This window comes from Rhinopithecus roxellana, chromosome 16 (genome assembly GCF_007565055.1).
Source record: "Rhinopithecus roxellana isolate Shanxi Qingling chromosome 16, ASM756505v1, whole genome shotgun sequence".
Taxonomy (NCBI): domain Eukaryota; kingdom Metazoa; phylum Chordata; class Mammalia; order Primates; family Cercopithecidae; genus Rhinopithecus; species Rhinopithecus roxellana.
Window position 1 is genome coordinate 103,907,623 of NC_044564.1, and position 20,506 is coordinate 103,928,128.

Consider the following 20,506-nt stretch of genomic DNA (forward strand, 5'->3'; position numbering starts at 1 on the left):
CACAGAGTTAACTACCTAACTGCAGTGGTCCAAGCGTTTTTTTTCATCTTCTACAAAAGCTTCTTTTGAAATACTCTGCCAAGTGACTCAAAGGAGTAAAAATAAACTATACTTTTGATCTTGTGTAACATTAACCTTGCTGAAAAACGATGAAGAAGAACTGCCCCAGCCAGTTCTATTCTGAAAGAACACAGATTGGTTCCCAGTTCGCACCAGTTCCCTAAGTACTCACAAAAATACCCAGTTAACAATTTATTCTATAGCAGAGGTGGTGAACCTATCACCTGCAGGCCATATCTGGCCTGCCAATTACTTTTGTAAATAAAGTTTTACTGGCACACAGCTGTGCTCATTGTTTACATATTGTCCATGGCTGCTTTCATGCTACAGCGATGGAATTGTGCAGTCATGAAAGATCCTGTATGGCCCATAAAGCCAAAAATATTTACTCTCTGGTCCCTCACAGAGAAAGCTTGCTGACCTCCTGTTCTACAGTACTGCCAAGGATTAATATCAATCTCATCTACTCCCTCATCTACCGTATGTGGAACTCACCCTCTTATTGGAAATACAAACCACATTTACTCATTTCAAGTTTTAGTAACTTCCTCCACAACTTTCAATCTTTCAGCATCTCTCACTGTAATTCTTCAGTTCAACAATTTAATTGACAAAGGTCTTCAGTGATCTGGAGTATAACTCCCTTGAAGAGAAATACCTTATTTCCCACATTCTAAGATATAATCAAGAGACCAATGAGCCAGTTATTCATAACAAGTTTTTAGGAGAAAATATCCTACCATATCAAATATACATATTGATTATGAGATGTATCCTGATGCTAAATAGCTTCATAATGTCTAGAATCAAGGAAATTGGACAACCCATTTAAATCAACTAGGTACTAGCTTATGGTCACTCCTACCCTCAATGGGAACAACTCACTCTTAACTATAGTGTTCTACCCGTTCCAGTTCACCATGAATTTCCTTGAGACAGAAGCAAGAGAGGACCCACATGTCTCCAGTCTCTCTCCTCTGTTATCATCAGACCACCTGACATGAGGAGAATGCCCAACACTTCCAAACTAAACTATAAAAACTTTTTGTTTCCCTCATTAGTTTTTAGAAGGTTCATTTCATTTGAGAATTATTATTATTCCTCTTTTGCTTCCTTCTTATCACCCCACCCTGCACCATTCCATCTGCTTTTAGGGCAGAAGTCTATCTGTTCGTAGATAAATAAGCAGCAATAATTTATTTTCCCACCCCTCTGAGAAATTTCTGTCAGGGTCGAAGATAGTCACAGAAATTTAGCCTTTTTGGCAATATTTCTATGGATCTATGTAATTCCTTTGTGTTCAACCCAACTAAAAAAAAGTAGGTGGATATTTTGCAAGCTCTTTCACTCCCTCCCAAGGTAGGAAGATGAACTGGATACACAAAGGTCAAGATGACTTCTTCAGGAAGAAAAATGTGCTGCAAATCATAGCAGGCCAATGAAAATTCCCTCCTTTTCTATACTTCCTAGTCTAAAAGAATTCATGCTTAAGGTTCTTAGGAATTTCGGAGTCCTTTGTGGCTTTCCCTGATAACTATTCTCTGAACTTTCTTCAGACTTCTTGGTTACGATTTTTAGAGTCCACCCACCTTCTTCTCAGACAGCCTTCCTTATCTGGAGTTAAACTGCCCACAGACAGACATCACTGATTAACATTTAGCCCACGCTCAACATTTGCTTGGGTAGGACACAAGCTTGAGGATATTCAGCCCCCAGGAGCAAGATGAAGGATGACCACCATTCAGAAATCTTTTTAAAGGATGCCTGTTAGCCCATGCAATCCCTGGTTGTACTTCTGTGTGACGGGACATAGTTAAAAAGTACTGATCATGTGAAAGAAAATATGTTAGGGCAGAGGGTCACATGCATGTAACAGGCCTGTGTGGCCATCTGTCCCAGAATACAACTTCTTCATTTTCACATCTTCTTTCTTTTCTCTAGTGAAGGACTCAGCAATTCTCTTAAAGTTTAAAATATTTACATAATGACTCACTCAATAGGGGCAAGCTAGACAGCAATGCTAAGGGAATATAGGGTATGTGCAGTTCTGTGTGGATCCTTATCAATTAAATAAATGAAAGGGTAATAACAATTATTCCTTTCTTATATGAGGCAAAGGGGAGAAGGGGAATGCTATGGTCCGAATGTTTGTGTCTTCTCAAAGTTCGTATGTTGAAACATAATCAGCAAGGTAATGGTACTAGTAGGTAGGGTCTTTGGGAGGTGATTAGATCATGAGGGCTCTACTCTCATTAATGGGATTAGTACCCTTGTTAAAAAAATTACCCCAAAGAGCTATTTTGTCTCTTCTACCATGTGAAGTCACAGTAAGAAAGCACCATCTCTGAACCAGGAAACAGGCCCACACAAGCCACTGATTTTGCTGGTGCCTTGATCTTGGATTTCCCAGCCTCTAAAACTATGGGACAGTTCTCATAAACTACATAACTATGAAAAATAAATTTCTGTTGTTTAGAAGCCACCTAGCATATGGTATTTTGTTATAGAAGCCTGAACAGATTAAGACAGGGCACAAAGTCAAACTCATACTATAGGCCTTATCCAATTTTGTTTTAAATTCTTAGACTTTTTCAAAGTCATAAAAATTACAAGTGTGTTGCAAATCTTAATTTCAACAGGCTTTCTTTCTTTCTTTTTTCTTGACAGAGTCTCGCTCTGTTGCCCAGGTTGGAATGCAATGGCTCAATCTCGACTCACTACAACCTCGGCCTCCCAGGTTCAAGTGATTCTCCTGCCTCAGCCTCCAGAGTATCTGGGACTACAGGCATGAGCCACCACATCTGGCTAATTTTTGTATTTTCATTAGAGATGGGGTTTTACCATGTTGGCCAGGATGGTCTCGAACTCCTGACCTCAAATGATCCACCTGCCTCAGCCTCCCAAAGTGTTGGGATTACAGGCGTGAGCCACCGTGCCTGACCTCAATAGATTTTCTTTAAAAACATCATTGTCTTAGTTTACAGAATGAATCATTAAAATTTGAGATGTCTGCATATTTTCTATAATAAACCATATTTTTGTTTGTTTATGCCACTCAGAAATGTATATATATTTATATGTGTATGAGTGTGATATAATGGCAGCAGTGTGATATACTGGAAAGAGTGAGGCAAACTTTGATTTGAAAACTTCTTCCACCTTTAGGTCTCGTGATCTGCCACAGATGCCAGTCTCAATTTTCTCATCTATGAAACAGATGAGAAAATAATGCTAGCCTTACAGAGTTGTGTTGACCACATTTCAAACGTGGCATTTCCTATGAGCCCAGGAGACATGAAGCACTGTGGGTGATCAGTCCCCAGATTGTAGCACTTTGTATTCCCAAACAGAACTACAAAGTATGAGTTCAGAATAACTCTCTCTAAGCCTTTGCTCACATGTTTGATTTACTACTATTTTAATGTTCCACTTAAAACTTCAAACATCATGCCTACAAAATGCTGATCCAAAATGGACAAAACGTGTACAAAAAAGATCAACATCTCAGGGTTGTTGGTACTAAATCACTGACTAATGTTTAGCTTGGGATATGCTGAAAACCTTCGATTTTTGTAACCTTTTAATCAACTATCTTGATATCATATGATGTGTTTTCTTCCTTCAGTATAACTGCACATCTCCTTTTCAAGATTTTTATAGTTTTGTATCACCCTGTTAGTCTTTTTGAGTCCAAATATTCACTTATATAATTAACAGTTCATTCAGAAAACACTAAAAGACCACCTATTGTATATTGGGCACTGTGCTAGCTTCTGAGGAGACCAAGAAAAAGAAGATCTTTACTTTAAAGGAGCTAGAAATGTAAAGGTAAAGTTAATAGATAACTTCGATGTAGTGTTGTTAGTATTTGAATACTAAGGTATGACCTAGTGTAAGAAGCTCAGCAGAGGGGCTGGTGTGGTGAAGGATGGCTTCTTGGAGTGAGGCTCAGGCAGAATCATTAAGGTTCAGTAGGAACTACTCAGGTGTTGGAAGTCATCCCAGGCACACTTGGAAAACTGTAAAACCAAAAGGTGCCTGGGGGACAGCAATGGGATTGAGACTAGAGATCTGGGCTTAGCATACCTCTCCAAGGATAAGCTACTTAGTGATGGGTATAAAAATGCAATTATGATCATCTTTAGTGTATCCACCAACTTTCTGATAAAGATGATTTGGCCTCAAACCAATTTTAAAGAACCCAATTTTTCAAGTTGTTATGGCCGTTACTAATTATTTTAAGAATGAGCTTCCAAACACTTATACATCCACAGGGAATATTATGACCTATAAGAATGTATTTTGCTAATGAAACATCATACCTACTTTCTCATAGTAACCACAGAACCCAGTAAAGCAAAGTCCAGGCATGCTCAATACCATGACCATAGAACTATCAACTTGTGACTAGCCTGGAGTGAATGGAAAGTGCAATGCTACTCTTTAATCACTTAGCGGTAAATGGTGAGAAAGTCAGTTTTACCTCTGGCCTATTAGATGAGGGCATTAATACATTAGAATTGATTTTTAGGGAATGGAAAAGTAACTTAAAAATATAAAGAAAAGAAGGAAGGAATGCCCCACAGAGACTCCTAGATCCTCAGATATTAGATAGATAGAGGACTAACCCATTCCCCTCAGCCCTTTTATCCTATAAATATCAATTCTTCCATTCAACCTTATAAGTAGTACTTCCTTTAATAATATTTCCCAGGCCAATATCATAGTGTTTAGCAGTTGGGGACCCCCCCCCCCCCACAAAAAAAAGTATCAGCATAGGGAGCACACTAGTTTGAATGATAGTAGCTAGTTGCAGAGAGGGATAAAGTGTCACAATAGCTTTACACTGAAGTTTTCAAACAACATTTTTAAAAATGAAAGGATAATAATAGCCACAGTAGTCAGATCCTTAGGGGGAAACTTAAAAGATGAAGGAATGTGAATTAAGGGATAAGAGATAAATGTTTTCCCTGAAAAACAAACCCTAGTGATGTTTTATCTATTTATTAAAATAAAAATAATAATCTACATAACAAACCTGTACATGTAGCCCCTAAACCTAAAATAATAGTTGGAAAAAATTAAAATAATAATAAGCCTTGGTAAGCACATACATTAATTTAAAAAATAAGAATATGATTGAAATAGACACACTTTATCAAGGTACAATGTACAATACCACAAGAAAAATATAACATCTTTCAATGAAGTTTATTTTAGCTTGGGAGAAGAAACAATGAACCTATCTTTGAAAGTAAATATTAGATTTATTTTAAAAATATTTTACCTGATTTAAATAATTTAGGCACTTTTCAAGACACCAAAGGCAACAAATGCAAGATTTCAGCACACATCGTGCACAAGCATTTTCCTGGATGGGGGAAAAATTGAAATAATCAAAAAACCAAAGAATCAAACTGTCATATAGAAGACTTCAAACATCAGAAAAATAAATAAAAATTTTAAAATCACAATTTATGCTTCAAAGCCTCCATACTTGTCCACTTCCTCCTTAAAACATAATGACTGAATTATTTTTAATAAGTTAAATTCAATATTTACTTAGTCTCTATTGCATATAAGATACAACGAAGTTTATAACACCTGCAAGGTACTTACAATCTAGTAGGAGAAAAAAAAATACTAAACACAAAAAAGTTAGAATCAGAATGTAGTATAGATACTAAGTGTTATAAGAGTGGAGAACAAAGAGACAGCATTGTTTGGGAGATGGCAGGAATCAGGAAAGGTTTCTACAAAGGGGTAGAATTTGAGCTAAACTATGTTGAAATGCATGTTATTCCCACAGTCAAGGATAGGGAAGAAGTTCTAATAAGGAAGATATGTGAGTCAACAGAGAGGAAGAGCAGCACAGGAAACTTTTAGTAACTAGGGATTGGATGAATTTTGCCAGAGCATACGGAGCGCATGAGTGGGAGACAGGGGAGAAGGGCTAGATTTTGCCTCATAAAGACTTTGAAGAAAACACAACTTTGTATTTAACATTATTGGATGCTTTCCTACATGCAGAACTGAGGTCTGGAATGTGCCCACAGAAAGTACAGAAATGCATTTTCCTCTTACCTTTCCTTTGAGCTGACTGTGAATATACATAAGGATCATTCGCGGAATTTTGACTAATGTGATAATAAAAGATCCTTTTGCCACCGTACCAAGGTGGTAACGAATAAGGCGATTTACTGATGCCAAAATAGGTGTAAATGGCAAATTCCTTTTATCTCTATTTAAAAAAATGACCAAAAAGACAATTAAAACAAAGCCTAGATCAGGATGGAAACACAGGTATGGTTTAGAGTTCAATGCAGTGGGGCGGGGAATCAGCTCATCATTCTTATTTTGTCTTATGACAAAATGGCCAAGTGATATATCACTATTACAAATGCTACTATTACAAATGATACTATTACAAATGCTACTATTACAAATGCTACTATTACAAATGCTACACACATGCTATTTAAATTAATGTCATTGCTCTATGGTTTCATGGGGTTCTGATGCTCTAATACTTCAAGTTAAATAAAACTGTGCTCCGAAAGCTTTTATTAGTGAATACTTATAGGGTTAACCACATAATCAGAAAACAGAATTTAAAAAGATGTTCAATTTAGACTTGGCATATAATTATAATAGAAAACTATGAGGCCTAAAGCTTTCATATTTGGCTCTAAAGTTAGCGAAGGGAACTCACACTTGTTCCGGTCTAAACAAACTAAAAAGACCTGTCCTTTGATGGACTTTTATACAAAGCAAAAGTATGTATGGCACCACTATAAGATTTACTCTTCTGCTAAACACAATTTGTGACATCACGATAAATTTTTTGAGACAATTGCAGAAAACTATAAAGAATAAAACAACAATCTTTCATTTGACCACCTCCCAGAATTATCAACTATATATATATAACACTCTATCATATTCACTTCTAATTATTTTATTAAAGAAATGAAACTCCTACCAGCCCCAGTCTGATTCCCTTCCCCTCCAGCCTGTGGACACCATCCCTCAGATGAACTTGAGTTGTCTAATAACAACAAATTCTCACCTAGTAAAATAGTATGTTACCACAGCTCCTGCCACTGTCATCTGCTGACACGCCAGAATAAATTCACTGATCCAAATCAGGCCCACCACATGGTACCACCACATGTACTGCAGAGGCCCAGAAATTTTGAACTCCACAAAGCCTTGCTCATTCTGAACAGGACTGCCTAGGAAAATATCAAGGGAGGAAAGAAGAAGCACATAAAGTACAAATCCAGAAATACGGCAATTAAATAGAAGGCAATAGGGCCCCTCTACCCCAAGCCACAAACCTTCTGATCCGTGTGCTATTTCATAAAGGGACAAAAACAACTATCACTTGAAAAGTTGTGAAATTAAGAATTGTACTATTATGCATTTTGATGTCCTCAGAGGCATCATATAAAGCTTTTAAAAGCTGTTCTATTTGATAAAATTATTCTTATATTACCAATTATTTAGTTTAACCATGAATTTTCAAACACTTCAGTTTTTTTCAAGACCTATTATTTATCCAATCATTATAGATTTCTTAGCAAAGTACAGAAATTATTATTATATTCAATTGCTAAGTGCGTGTGCTGAATGGACAGATAAGTTACATAGTTACATACAAGTTTACTATCCTTATGATACTCTTTACAATTAGTTCCATTTAAGTTTAACCTTTGATATTCGGTATGGCTGTAAGAAAGTCTGAGTGTCTAACTATGAACTATATCCTCACTTGGAGCTCTAGTTAGGGTCAGATCATTTCCAAACTAGAAAATCTCAAGGAAGTAAGTATAGTAAGTATATCCTTGGCTATACCTGGGATTTGAGGTAACTCCTGAGTGACACTGCATTCATTGGTTCATCTTAGAATGAATCTAAACATCTGAGTCAGTACCAGAACTTACTTCAAATTCATGATCATTTCAGAATTATAATGCAATTTCAGGCCTTCCCTGATCTAGACTTACATAGCTAGGATATTCTAAAAAATCACGAATATGGGCTGGGCGCGCTACCTCACGCTTGTAATCCCAGCACTTTGGGAGGCTGAGGTGGACGGATCACATGAGACCAGGAGTTCAAGAGCAGCCTGGGCAACATGGAGAAACCCTGTCTCTACTAAAGATACAAAAATTAGCCAGGCGTGGTGGTGCATACCTGTAGTGCCAGCTGCTCGGGAGGCTAAGGCAGGAAAATTGTTTTAAACCTGTGAGGCAGAGGTTGCAGTGAGCTGAGATCGCACCACTGCACTCCAGCTTGGGCGACAGAGAGACACTCTGTCTCAAAAAAAAAAAAAGAAAGGGGGCCAGGAGCAGTGGCTCACGCCTGTAATCCCAACACTTTGGGAGGCTGAGGCAGGCGGATCACAAAGTCAGGAGTTCAAGACCAGCCTGGCCAATATCGTAAAACTCCATCTCTACTAAAAATACAAAAATTAGCCGGGCATGGTGGCACGTGCCTGTAGTCCTAGCTACTAAGGAGGCTGGGGCAGAAGAATCGCTTGAACCTGGGAGGCGGAGGTTGCAGTGAGCCAAGAGAGCACCACTGCACTCCAGCCTGGGTGACAGAGCAAGACTCCGTCTAAAAAAAAAAAAAGACAAATATGGAGTAGGTTGTTGAAGAGCCATAACCACTACAAGTTATGATGGCTATTGGACCGTCACCAACAAATGTCTGAAGAATTACCTCTCTCTGATGTTCTAAAATAGTGGAATGCAAATCACGTTTGTCACTAAGAGAAAGAAGCATATCTTCTTACCGGTAGTGCCAAGAAAAAGAAGTGTCATGATCCAGTACACCCAAAACAAGACAAGAGCAAAGAAAGTCCAGAAGGGTTGGAAGACTAGCAGTGGCAAGTGAATGAAGACCTTGCCAGCTACGTGGAACAAGGCGATGGTAAGAGCAACACGTTTGCGCATAACCAACATTATCAGGAATAAGATCACCTGTATGGAGAGAATGGTTTCAGTTATTGTAAGTAGTGAAAACAGAAACCGAAAATAGTGGAAGTTTTTAACATAACCCTTCACCCCCAAACCTGGAGGTAGCATTCTTTGAATTTCAATAATATTTTAGCAGTAAGTATCTCTCTTGCAATATTTATTGTCAATTGTATATTACGGTTACCAAATGTCCTTTAAAGCAAAACATAAAGGATTTATCAACTTATTAATACATCCTAGAATTTTTTTCCTTTTCCCTTTGCCACTCATTATGCATCAAAACATATTGTCAGTCAGGAGGAGACTCTTTATTTAAACAGATACACCATAAAAATAAGGTTTTTATTTCGATCTTCCCTATTAGACCAATAGCTCCTTAAAAGTGGGATCTGTGTCAGATTCACCCTTTGCTTCCTCCCATCCCCACATCCCATCTCCAGCAGCTGGCACAGTAAACTGTACCTAAAATGAGATTTCATTCATATTTTGTTGTAATATCTGTATAACAATAACTAACAAATATCTTTTGGCATCAATGGTTTTATGGTGGCTTTATTTTTTGTTTCTGATGCTCAATAAAAAGCTTCGGTTGCTCTTAGAAGTAGACTGATTTTTTTTTTTCTTTTTTCAGAGAGAAGATAATGATGAACCAAAGATATACATATAAATTATTTAACCACATGTTAATTGGTAATTTTATTGCTTAATACCTAAGCAGCAAATCTCACACACACACACATACACACACATACGCACACACAAATACACATATATATTTTGGAGACAAGGTCTCACTCTGTTGCCCAGGCTGTAATGCAGTGACACAATCATGGCTCAAGTGACCCTACCACCTCTGCCCCCCAAGTAGCTGGGACCACAGGTGCACACCACCATGCTCAGCTGATTTTAATTTTTTATGGAGACAGGGTCTCACTGTCTTGCCCAGGTTGGTCTACAACTCGTGGGCTCAAGTGATCCTCCCACTTCAGTCTCCCAAAGTGCTAGCATTATAGGCATAAGCCACACTGTACCTGACCAGACCTATATTTCTGAAATAACGCCATATTGTTAAATGAAAAGTTTGAAAGACAAATGGGAAGATAATTAGTGAACAAGTAAATGAAATGATATATTTTTTAACATACTTTTCTGCAGTAAAGGGAATCATTTTTAAAAAGTAATTATCTTATGACAGTAAGAAATATGTTCTTGTAAGCAAATGGTAATGTAAATATTCTAGGTGAAAATCCTCTCTCAAAAAGCAGTCAGGGTAGAAAAAACGTTTCATCAAATAGCACTCATCCATGAGGGAAGCCTTTAGGAGACTTTTTAATGTTTCATACACTATGGGACAGAGATATTATCTACTGGAGATCAGGGTCAGGAATGCAAAAGCTAGATTTGAGTTTCTGCTCCATTAATGATCTCCTGCAAATAAAACACAAAACCAAAAGACACACCAAAGCCTAAACTCACTGTGAACACTGTAGCTGAAATGGCATAAATGAGGAGGGCCCGAAGATTGTCTTCAGCTATCTGAAGCTGCTCGGGAGTAATAGTTTCTTTGGGAGACCTTCTTTGCTTTGCATACAGCCACCATAGTACACCTGTGCCTCCTGGAGACAAAAGACCCAATTTTTAATGCAGCAATTAGCATAAGAAAATGTGTAACATAAATTCTCAATTTTCTTGACCCTTCCTACAGATCATCATGGGACTAAGGCAGTGACAATCCATTTGGCTGGGAAGTACGTAGCGATAACTTTTTGCCAGCATAAAGAAAGTGTCCATTACTCTATTATCACCCTCCACATTAAGCACTTATAAATCCTTCAGTGTATCAAATAAGCTTCCTTCAAATTTATTTATTATTGACTATGAAGCTAAGAGCGAGCCAGTAGAAACATACACCCCTGAGAGGAACTGATCACAAAGAAAGAGCCTCAGCATTTAAGCTGAGGAGGCTGAAGGAAGGAAATAAGCATCACAGAAAACATCAACGAAGCTTGAAGAGGGCAAGGATCTTCTCTGTTGTACTCATCACAGATATCTCTGTGTCTTGCACTGACACAGTAATGCAGTTGATTAAATATTTGTACAATGAATACATGCAAATCAAAAGAACAGTTCCCACCAAAGGGAGGAACAAAGAGGAAACCTCTGATAGTGGTGGGTGCTAGGGATGGGCATTTTTTAATCTCCAACACCAGTTGAGAGATTCAAAGAACCAGACTGAAGACGGAGACAAACCTACCTCCACATATGAGAGCTGGCTTACATACCTACCTTCAACCCATTCAGCAAACATTTTGAATGCTACAGCACCTATTCTTCTAGCTAGAGATAGAGCAGTAAACAAAGCCGAGTTCTCATTCTTGCTGCTCATGGAACTTATGTAATAGTGGGGGCGGCGGGGGGGCGGGGGGAATAAGAAAACAAGGAAAAATACAATATATTAAGTCTAAAGAAAAAATGATCTCCTGGTAAGAAGGATATAGAGTGTTTGGGTAGGGAAAGCTTTGCAATTTTATATATGATGGGTAAGCAAGGCCTCACTGGTATTAGTAAGATGATAACTGAGCAACGGAATCAAAGACAGAGAGCAATCTATGATACTATCTAAGGAAAGAGTGTTCCAGGCAAAGTTCAAAGAGGCTGAGGTAGAACCATCCTTAGTATGAGAGAAAGAAGACCATTGTGGCTACTGCAATGAACAATGCAGCAAGTGGTAGAGATGTGGGCAGAGAGGTAGCTGGGGACCAGACCATACTGTAAGGCCTTGTAGGTCACAGTAAAAAATTGGATAATTCAGAGTAGAGAGATGTGTGTGTGTGTGGCTGATATGATAAATGTCTGGGAGATAAAAAACTGAAGTAAAGTCGAGGTACATCAACATCTGCACTCAAGAGTGAATGAGGTCAAAGACAAATTCCATTACCTATTTGTTGGCAAACACCAAGTACAAATTTTCCATCTGTTGAAGAGGAGGAAACAAATCAAAACTACCAGAAATTGGTGAAAAACATTTTAGAGCAAGGGGAATGTTTCCATTTTGAAGTCTTGCAGGTACAAGAAAATTGTTTGGAAAAATGTTTAATATATTCAGAAAATGGAAGAAGAAAATATGTTTCCTAGAAACAGAAATGAATTATAGGAGAAAAGCTGAAGTTAAAAAAATAGAATGAAATTGAAATAATGATGCCAAGGAGGAAGCTGTTCACAATAGCCATGGTAGACAGTATTTATTATTAAACTTTTAATTTGTGTTAGGAACTGTGCTACGTCCTTTATAGATGTGATCTAATTTAATCATCACAACACTATTAATATCTAGAGCTTTAAAGTTCTGTCTAATTCTGAATCATAATTAAATTTGCCTATGATCTTTTGGGGGAATCTTTTTAATTCTGAAATTTTTTATTTCTGTATTTGATTGTTGTTCCTGTTCCACTGTTTTCTTTTCTCCTAAGGTCACGGTTTATTCTTCTGCTATCATCTTCTAACTTACCATTTTACTTTTTTGGTAATTTTCCTTTACATTCAGGAAAATCTCTTCAAATTTATTTCCAAATAACTGATTTAGTTTTCCTTACTAGCAGTTCTGCACTACTTTATAGAAGAAGGACAAGTAGTGCCTAATAAAACTAGTCCAGGAAAACGTAAATGTAAATATAATCATAAAACTTTTTAAGGCAAAGATAAACAAGATTTTTAAAAAGATACAGCAGGTGAAAATAATATTTTAACTTTAATTATAACCCTAGTACAAAAGCTCAGACTATTTAACAAGGGCAAAAAGTGGGAGGGAGCAGAAGAGAGTAGGGGATGAAAGGAAGCAAAGTTTATGCTAAATTTAAGGGAGGTAGGGGAGAACTCAACATATATCATCTTATTTCTGACTTTAATAATCACAGTAGTCTAAAGAATTTCAGGAAAGACAGAACAGATGAGAACAGTAAGACCAAACATACCAGTGAAGATTATAAATGTAATGAGAACAAATTGAATTACTAAAAGGTTTCATATTCAGCTGGTAAAATTTAACTATATATGTTCATATACATATGCATAGAAAAAAGGTCTGGACTTCAAATGCCAACAGTGATGAAATGAAGGGAGGGGCAAATAGAATTATGAGAAATTTTAAGGCAAAAATTAACAGTCTTCCTTGAAGATATAGCATGTGAAAATAAAATTTATTTTCTTCTTTATATTTCTATTTTCTACCAAAGTAGTTAAGTACCATGAAAACAAAGAAATAAATAGCTTACCAAGTGAACCAAGTATGACCAGAATTGTTAAGATCCACACAAGTACTCTTGATATATACCTGATTATCACCATCAAAATCATGGATAGAACTGCAGGGAAGATAAATAGAGAACATATAGAATATTATTTGAAAACACAGGTAAATACAAAGAAAACCCTTTTGATGGTTGCTTTTTTCCCCAGGGAAATAATCTGTTGCTATTGACCACATTAGGTAAGGAAGGAAACTGGCTGCTGTTGTATTTGACTTTGCTACTTGTACCACTTAAATAGCATCACCCGAAACCAGAGTCACCTAACTGTGGGTTTAGAAACTACAGAAAAAAATACATGCAAATGCACATGGTGACTCAAAAACAGCACAGGACTGTTGTGGATTCACCACGGGGAAGACATCAGACATGCAAACATACATGCCAGCACACAAAGTGTAGAGAATGACATGTCATGTTGGTGACAAGAAAAATTACCACACATAGACAGAGATCAGTTAAATTAGGCGCTACCCTTTATTGAGTAATCTATGTATTTCAGGACCAACTTAACTTCTCTGACAGTCCAGAAGCTAAATGGCATCTTATCCTTTTCTGGCTGTTTCCCCTCTAGAACTCCAAAGGATGGTCTGACCCTGTGGAGTAACATCCTGAAGCCTACTATGGCCAAACTTCCTCTGTCTAATTTCTCAACTGAGGTCGGGGGTCCCAGGTGAGGAGACCTTCCTCAAAAAGGAGCAATGCTGTTTGAGTTATACAGCCAATTATTCTACCTGCCCCAAGCTAAATCCCATGTGCTATAATCCTGAGTAAAAATCTTAAAGAAGAAAGGAAAGATTTAACCCTTGCATGGGAATTACATTTCTGAAATAATAATTTATAAATGTCTTAATTATCTAAAGGCCCATTCCACAAAAAATGAACAAAGATTTTTTAAGTTTATATTACATACTTAAGCCTCAAAAGAGAATCATTCTAATAAAAAATAGAATTCTGATGGCTTAACATTATTGGCACTATTTTTAATTGGATTTTTAGTTTTGTGGTTAAAGTATTCAACTATTTCAAAAACCAAATAATTTTGATATAAAGCTAGACTAAGAGTCAAGTTACTTTGGGCCACTTGCAAAGCCAAATAAATGGTTGGGATTCGTGTCTAGGTAACATTATTAAGGTACTCACTTTTGCAATAAATGTACAGGAACCAAAAACAGATGGGAGCCTTTCAAATATCACAGAAATAGATTTTCATATGGACAGCATTATTTCAATTGAGTCAAGTACTACCTAAGCAAAAAGAAAATACTCTCTAATGACAGGAAAGACGGAAATACAGCTTGTATCTTCTCAATGGCTATAACTGTTAACAGGCATAAATACTAAGTTTACTTATATAATGAAATAGCTGTTGGTTCCTACCATAGTTTACTTCTCCCAACTAAGAAGGCCTATACATTCTGATAAGGTACATATAGTTCTAGAATAATACAGGGAGTTTTAATCTTGAAAATAAAATTTTTATTTGATTTATTATCTATTTATGGACTAGAAAACTCAGTGGCTAATAGGTGGAGATTTCCTAATTTTTCCAGCAATACATCGATACTATGCACTGCAGCAATGAAAAGGAAATTACATACTTCAAAATTAATCTATCAGAAATCTATATTCTTAGATGGGAATATATAAGAGAATATGTCACCTCCTGTATAAGTAAATATACCTTTTAGGAATCATAACTAAAAACAGAGGGTTGTTGATTCATTAAAAGAAGCCTCCTGCTATCATATTAAAGTAGCTGTGGACTAAGTAACCAATGTTTGGGAAAACACTAGTTTTCTCCAATGAAAGAAGAAAAGAAGGGAATGAGTTTCAGATATATATACATACTTATATGTACATATTCTTAACTATATATAATCTGAAACAACGATTTTGGCTATGGGAAGTTAAACATTTTACAAGTATCCCCAGTTGTATTCATATTTTGGCTAAAAGACAAAACAGTCTTCTACTGCAATACTATGCAATAGCTAATAATGAGAAAAACAATTACCTAGTGATAACAAGCAAAGTCCCAATATAATTTCTTTGCTGGTCATTACTCCACTAATCAGCCTGTGTAAGACACTATTGTCACTGACAAAGGTGATCAGGGCCTCTGCAAACTTGGCATAGCAGGAAATGTTCACAGGAGCACAGCGATGGAAGAATGGAATAGGTGCACTGGTGACACAAGAAAAAAAAAATCAGAAAAAAAATTACTCCTACTTAATATAAATGCCACATCAAACACACAAATGAAAGGTGAATATGGCTGCAATACACTCCACCCTCCACGCATCATTATGGGAGCTAAGAGCTGTGTGCTTAATGCTATGAGGATGACTGTCATGGGTAGTGATGCAAATCTTACCACAAGCCTTATCAAAGAGGGTGGAGTGCATGTTCCAACAGAAGACATTACCCTCCCCTTTTGAAAAGAAACGCACACACACACATACACACACAGAACTACCAAAAGCAAAACCAAACACTTAAAACTCCTTAGCCTGCACATCTACCAGTCAAGGGGCAGATGACAAAGCTTACAAACACATACTTTATTGAACTGAAAATGAATTTTTGCCATAAGCGATTTGAAAATAAAAAGCACATGCTTTTACTTGAAATGTGCCACCATTAATAGAATGTTTCCTCTAACAAAACAGCATACAAAATCTCAGATTAATAAAGGTGTTTACAGCATAAGCTTAATACCTCTCATATAAACAAAGTCATCCTGAGACATCAACAAACAGCATAATAGTCAGCTATTTAAAATAGTAACCATGAGTAGTAATATATGGAAATGCTTATAATGTAATAATAGAAGGGGAAAAAGTATATCTAATGTGATATCTCTGCATAAAAGATTACACATAATCGGCCGGGCGCGGTGGCTCAAGCCTGTAATCCCAGCACTTTGGGAGGCCGAGACGGGCGGATCACGAGGTCAGGAGATCGAGACCATCCTGGCTAACACGGTGAAACCCCATCTCTACTAAAAATACAAAAACTAGCCGGGCGAGGTGGCGGGTGCCTGTAGTCCCAGCTACTCCGGAGCCTGAGGCAGGAGAATGGCGTAAACCCGGGAGGCGGAGCTTGCAGTGAGCTGAGATCTGGCCACTGCACTCCAGTCTGGGCGACAGAGCGAGACTCTGCCTCAAAAAAAAAAAAAAAAGATTACACATAATCATGAGAACAGAAAATAATTAAAAAGTGAGACATAGTGGACTTGTTAAGATCACATAATTCTGGGCTATTTTCTTTTCATCAGTCACTATTAATCTAAGGTTATCTGTGTCTAAAAAGACGTAAAATAACCAATTACTTAGTCATTTATATTAGGCTTATATGGACTGAAGCTTTTACTTGTGAAAGACTACAGCTATGTGTAAACTGTGACATTAATCTGGTTTGTTACAACATGGTTCTACTTCTGAGAGGATAGTATACACTATCCTCAACTTCTGAGAGGATAGTATACACTAATCAATGAGAGATTTTAAACACAGAACTATGAATATGCCTTTGGTTGTGATTTACTGGAATTCTAAGACAGCCATATGTATGTCCATGCATACATACACACTTATACGTGCCTTATGTTAAAATTTAGCCATCGCTAACATGAATCCCACATTTCCAGAATTGTTCTTGTAACTTTTTAAAAAATGGTATCCATGAAAATATGTTCATAGAACTTTAAGTTACAGCTACAACTACGTTTTTGACTGGAATGATACAAATGTGTTCTCATTCTTGGTTGGCACTGTATTTTGGTCCAATGAGTGGATAAAATTACATGGTTGGGCACTACAAGGTTTCTAATCTCAGCAAAGCAACTTCGTATGACCTGAAGCAAAACACTATCCTTGTTTCCTTCCTTGAAAAACAATGTTTCTTTTCCAGTAAGAATATAAGCACACTATGTATCAGTTTCCTTTAAATGTTAGTAAACGAGCACCATTGGTGGTAAGAATAAGTGACATCTTCCATGCTGTCATATTTGGTGGAACATTAAAATAATATAATTTTAAAGATCTAGCTTTGCCTTAGTCTTGCTTTAGTAAATATATCCAAAAACGATGACATAACAATATGACATGAATATTTGTTTTTAAAAATTGCCTCTTGCATCCCTGTGTATTTGTGTAAACCTCCAAAATGGTATTAGTGAAAGCTAATGCCAAAGGTTTGATATTGTATCAGAAAGCACAGGAAGCCAGAGCATTCTAAGAAATGCTTGAATTATAGGTATTCAAGTCATTGTTTTTTTAACCAAAAAGTGCTTCACAAATGATGCAAAAAGATATTAAATTATAGAATACCTTTAAGTGAAGTAGATTTAGTTAAAAATATTATGAGACTCAAAAAGGATTAACTGCAAATTTCTAAGTCAATAGAAGCTGATTTGTGACAGAAACCTTTAGACTAACAACTTTGCATGATGAAACTTCTTTTCTGATGTTGTCTAGATGCTATCTCTGCAAGTTAGTGTCTCTGCCTAAGGACTCTTCTAACCATATTTTTAAACTAAAGCCTGGTTGTCTATCCTTCAACACTAAAATCCTCTCTGTTTCATGATTATCTATAACTCCATCCTCTATTTATTACCCCATCATCTGTGATTTAGTGTCTATTTAATTTACTTGCCTCTAACCTTGAACATAAAATATATTCACTTAAGGATACTGATGTCTTTTTCTTGTTTTCAGTACCCACTATTTTTCTCAGCCCTGCTTTCCTGTTTTCTTTTTCCTGCCAGGTAACTATAAAAACCCCAATTCTTCTAATCTTGCACCCTGCCTGTAACTCCATCTCTCTCTCTTACTTTCTCCATTGGTTAGCTGAAAGAGTAGGAGTAAGTACTCTGCAAGTCTCTTCAGATCATCATCATCATGCAAGAGGGCACCCATAAATCGATGACACAAAATTATATAGGAACAGGATGCCCAATATGTTCAGTGTTGTTGTTGTTTTCAAATTTAGGATGAGAATAGATGATTTTAAGAGAGAATGACTATAACTTTCAAAATGAAAATCCTTCATTTTTATTTAGGAGGAAATGCTGGGTAATATCTGCTCTGAACTTACCCTTTCAAACATTTTTACACACTGTTTATTAACAGTTGGCCAATTGGAAAGAGTACTTTTATAAGTATCCTTCAAAGAACTGGAGTAAAATAACAGCAGTCCTTTACACCAAAATTCAGTCGATGTCAGTTAAAAATAAATAAATAAATAAAATAAAATAAAACAACCTGATGCTCTAAATTTAAAGGTATAAAATTAGCACATGCTGAGTAACTACATTGTCTAGCTGATAGGCAAAATCTGTTCCTAGTGGTAATGAAAAACAAAAATAGAAGACAAACATAAGAAGAAATAATATATAGGGACATTATTCAAAAATAAGATGAAATACTTAGCTTTAAAGTAAAAAGCACTAGATTCCCTTGTTTGAAATCTAAACAAACTAGATTTCCTTACTTGTCATTCTTTTTCTCAACTTTTCCCCAAACAAAAACAACTCTGCCGGTCACAGAGTTTTGATACTTGAATTGTTTTCTTATTTTAAAAAAATAAGTAAACAATTGTGTCATTGAAATGGTTTGTTTTATATTTTAGCATTGAAATCCCATGTGATTTAATGAATTTGGGTGGAGTTGAATACACCGATTTCATATACCACTCAGAAAATAATACTTCTGAGGAGCTAGTATTATGAGATCATTTCTACTTTAGTATCTTATGTAAATGACACATTTTGTGCTTCTTAATTAAAAGGACAAGCCTAAAGTATTCTATATACAGTAAGTTTTTCTACATTCCAAAGCCCACCAAATATTGAATCTTTAGTAAGTCAATGTAGTCACATTAGGAAGTGATGCTGTTTCACTTGCTGAAGCAGTCAAGAACAAAATGAACTTATAATGAGTCTTTTAAAAGTTTTTACATTAGTCCCTCATATGAAAATTACATCTTACCTTGGCAAACATACTGTCCATTTCCCTTTCAGTTCAGATCATCACAGTTAATAAGCTCCCTAAAGTATGGTGACTAACAGTGCCTAATACCACTTGTCCATTTGTCTTCACAAGAAGGCAGGGGTCTGCATCTCATATAATTACTTTAGAACCTCAGGTTATAAAGAAACAATTACACATGATTTCAGCAAAAGTTTTATTTAAGTAAGTATAACAATAAAGTATTCTGGCAATATTTCTACAGTACACTAAAGGCAGGAAATATGAGTCTAAATATGGAGTGGTGTTTCTTTTTTCTCTTCTTTCACCCTTTTTAAAACATTTTTATTATTTGTTTATGTATGTATGTTTGTATGTATGTATGCATGCATGTATGTTTTATAGAGAGAGAGGGTCTTGCTACGTTGCTCAGGCTGGTTTTGAACTTTCAAGCTCAAGTGATCCTCCCACTTTGGTCTCCCAAAGTGTTGGGATTATAGGCATGAGCCACTGTGCCCGGCCTTCTTTCACTCCTATACTCTTTGTTGTTGTTGAACACTCACTGTGGTATAGACTACAACATCCTAGATTCAAATTCCAATTTGCAACAATTAGTTGTATGGCTTTAGATAACCTCTCTCATCTTCTTTTTCCTCATCTACAAATTGGGGGCAATATCTTGACAGGTTTTTGTGAAAGTTAAATGAGATAATATATATGAGAGATACTGTGGGATAGCTGGCAAGTAGTAGATGATTTGTAAATGTTAATTTATCCTTGAATCCTCCATTGAAAAATATGAACAGATAACATTTTTTTCTTGGCTATTAATTTCTTTCTTCTTTTTTCTGTTTTTTTTTTTTTTTTTTTTTTTTTTTTTGAGACAGGGTCTTGCTCTGTTGCCCAGGCTGGAGTGCAATGGCACAATCTTGCCTCACTACAATTCCACTTCCCAGGTTCAAGCGATTCTCATGTCTCAGCCTTCTGAGTAGCTGGGATTACAGGCATGCACCACCATGCCCAGCTAATTTTTGTGTTTTTGGTAGAGACGGGGTTCCGCCATGTTGGCCAGGCAGGTCTTGAACTCCTGACCTCGAGGAATCCACCTGCCTCGGCCTCCCAAAGTGCTGGGATTACAGGCATAAACCACTGCATCTGGCCTTTGGCTATTAATCTGTCATCTATA

The 20,506-nt window shown here is 36.6% G+C and overlaps 1 protein-coding gene across 4 annotated transcripts in view; it reads right to left on the bottom strand.

Moving 5' to 3' along the window:
- SLC44A1 (solute carrier family 44 member 1) overlaps positions 1 to 20,506 on the bottom strand; it is a 198,827-nt gene that overhangs the window by 67,768 nt on the left and 110,553 nt on the right. For all 4 annotated transcript variants that reach the window (XM_010353308.2, XM_010353307.2, XM_010353309.2 and 1 more), the window contains 7 exons: positions 15,366 to 15,535; positions 13,316 to 13,405; positions 10,521 to 10,660; positions 8,861 to 9,047; positions 7,130 to 7,295; positions 6,145 to 6,301; positions 5,348 to 5,431 (listed from right to left, as the gene is read on the bottom strand). In XM_010353308.2, coding sequence (XP_010351610.1) covers positions 5,348 to 5,431; positions 6,145 to 6,301; positions 7,130 to 7,295; positions 8,861 to 9,047; positions 10,521 to 10,660; positions 13,316 to 13,405; positions 15,366 to 15,535 — 994 coding nt within the window. The remainder of the gene's footprint in view (positions 1 to 5,347; positions 5,432 to 6,144; positions 6,302 to 7,129; positions 7,296 to 8,860; positions 9,048 to 10,520; positions 10,661 to 13,315; positions 13,406 to 15,365; positions 15,536 to 20,506) is intronic.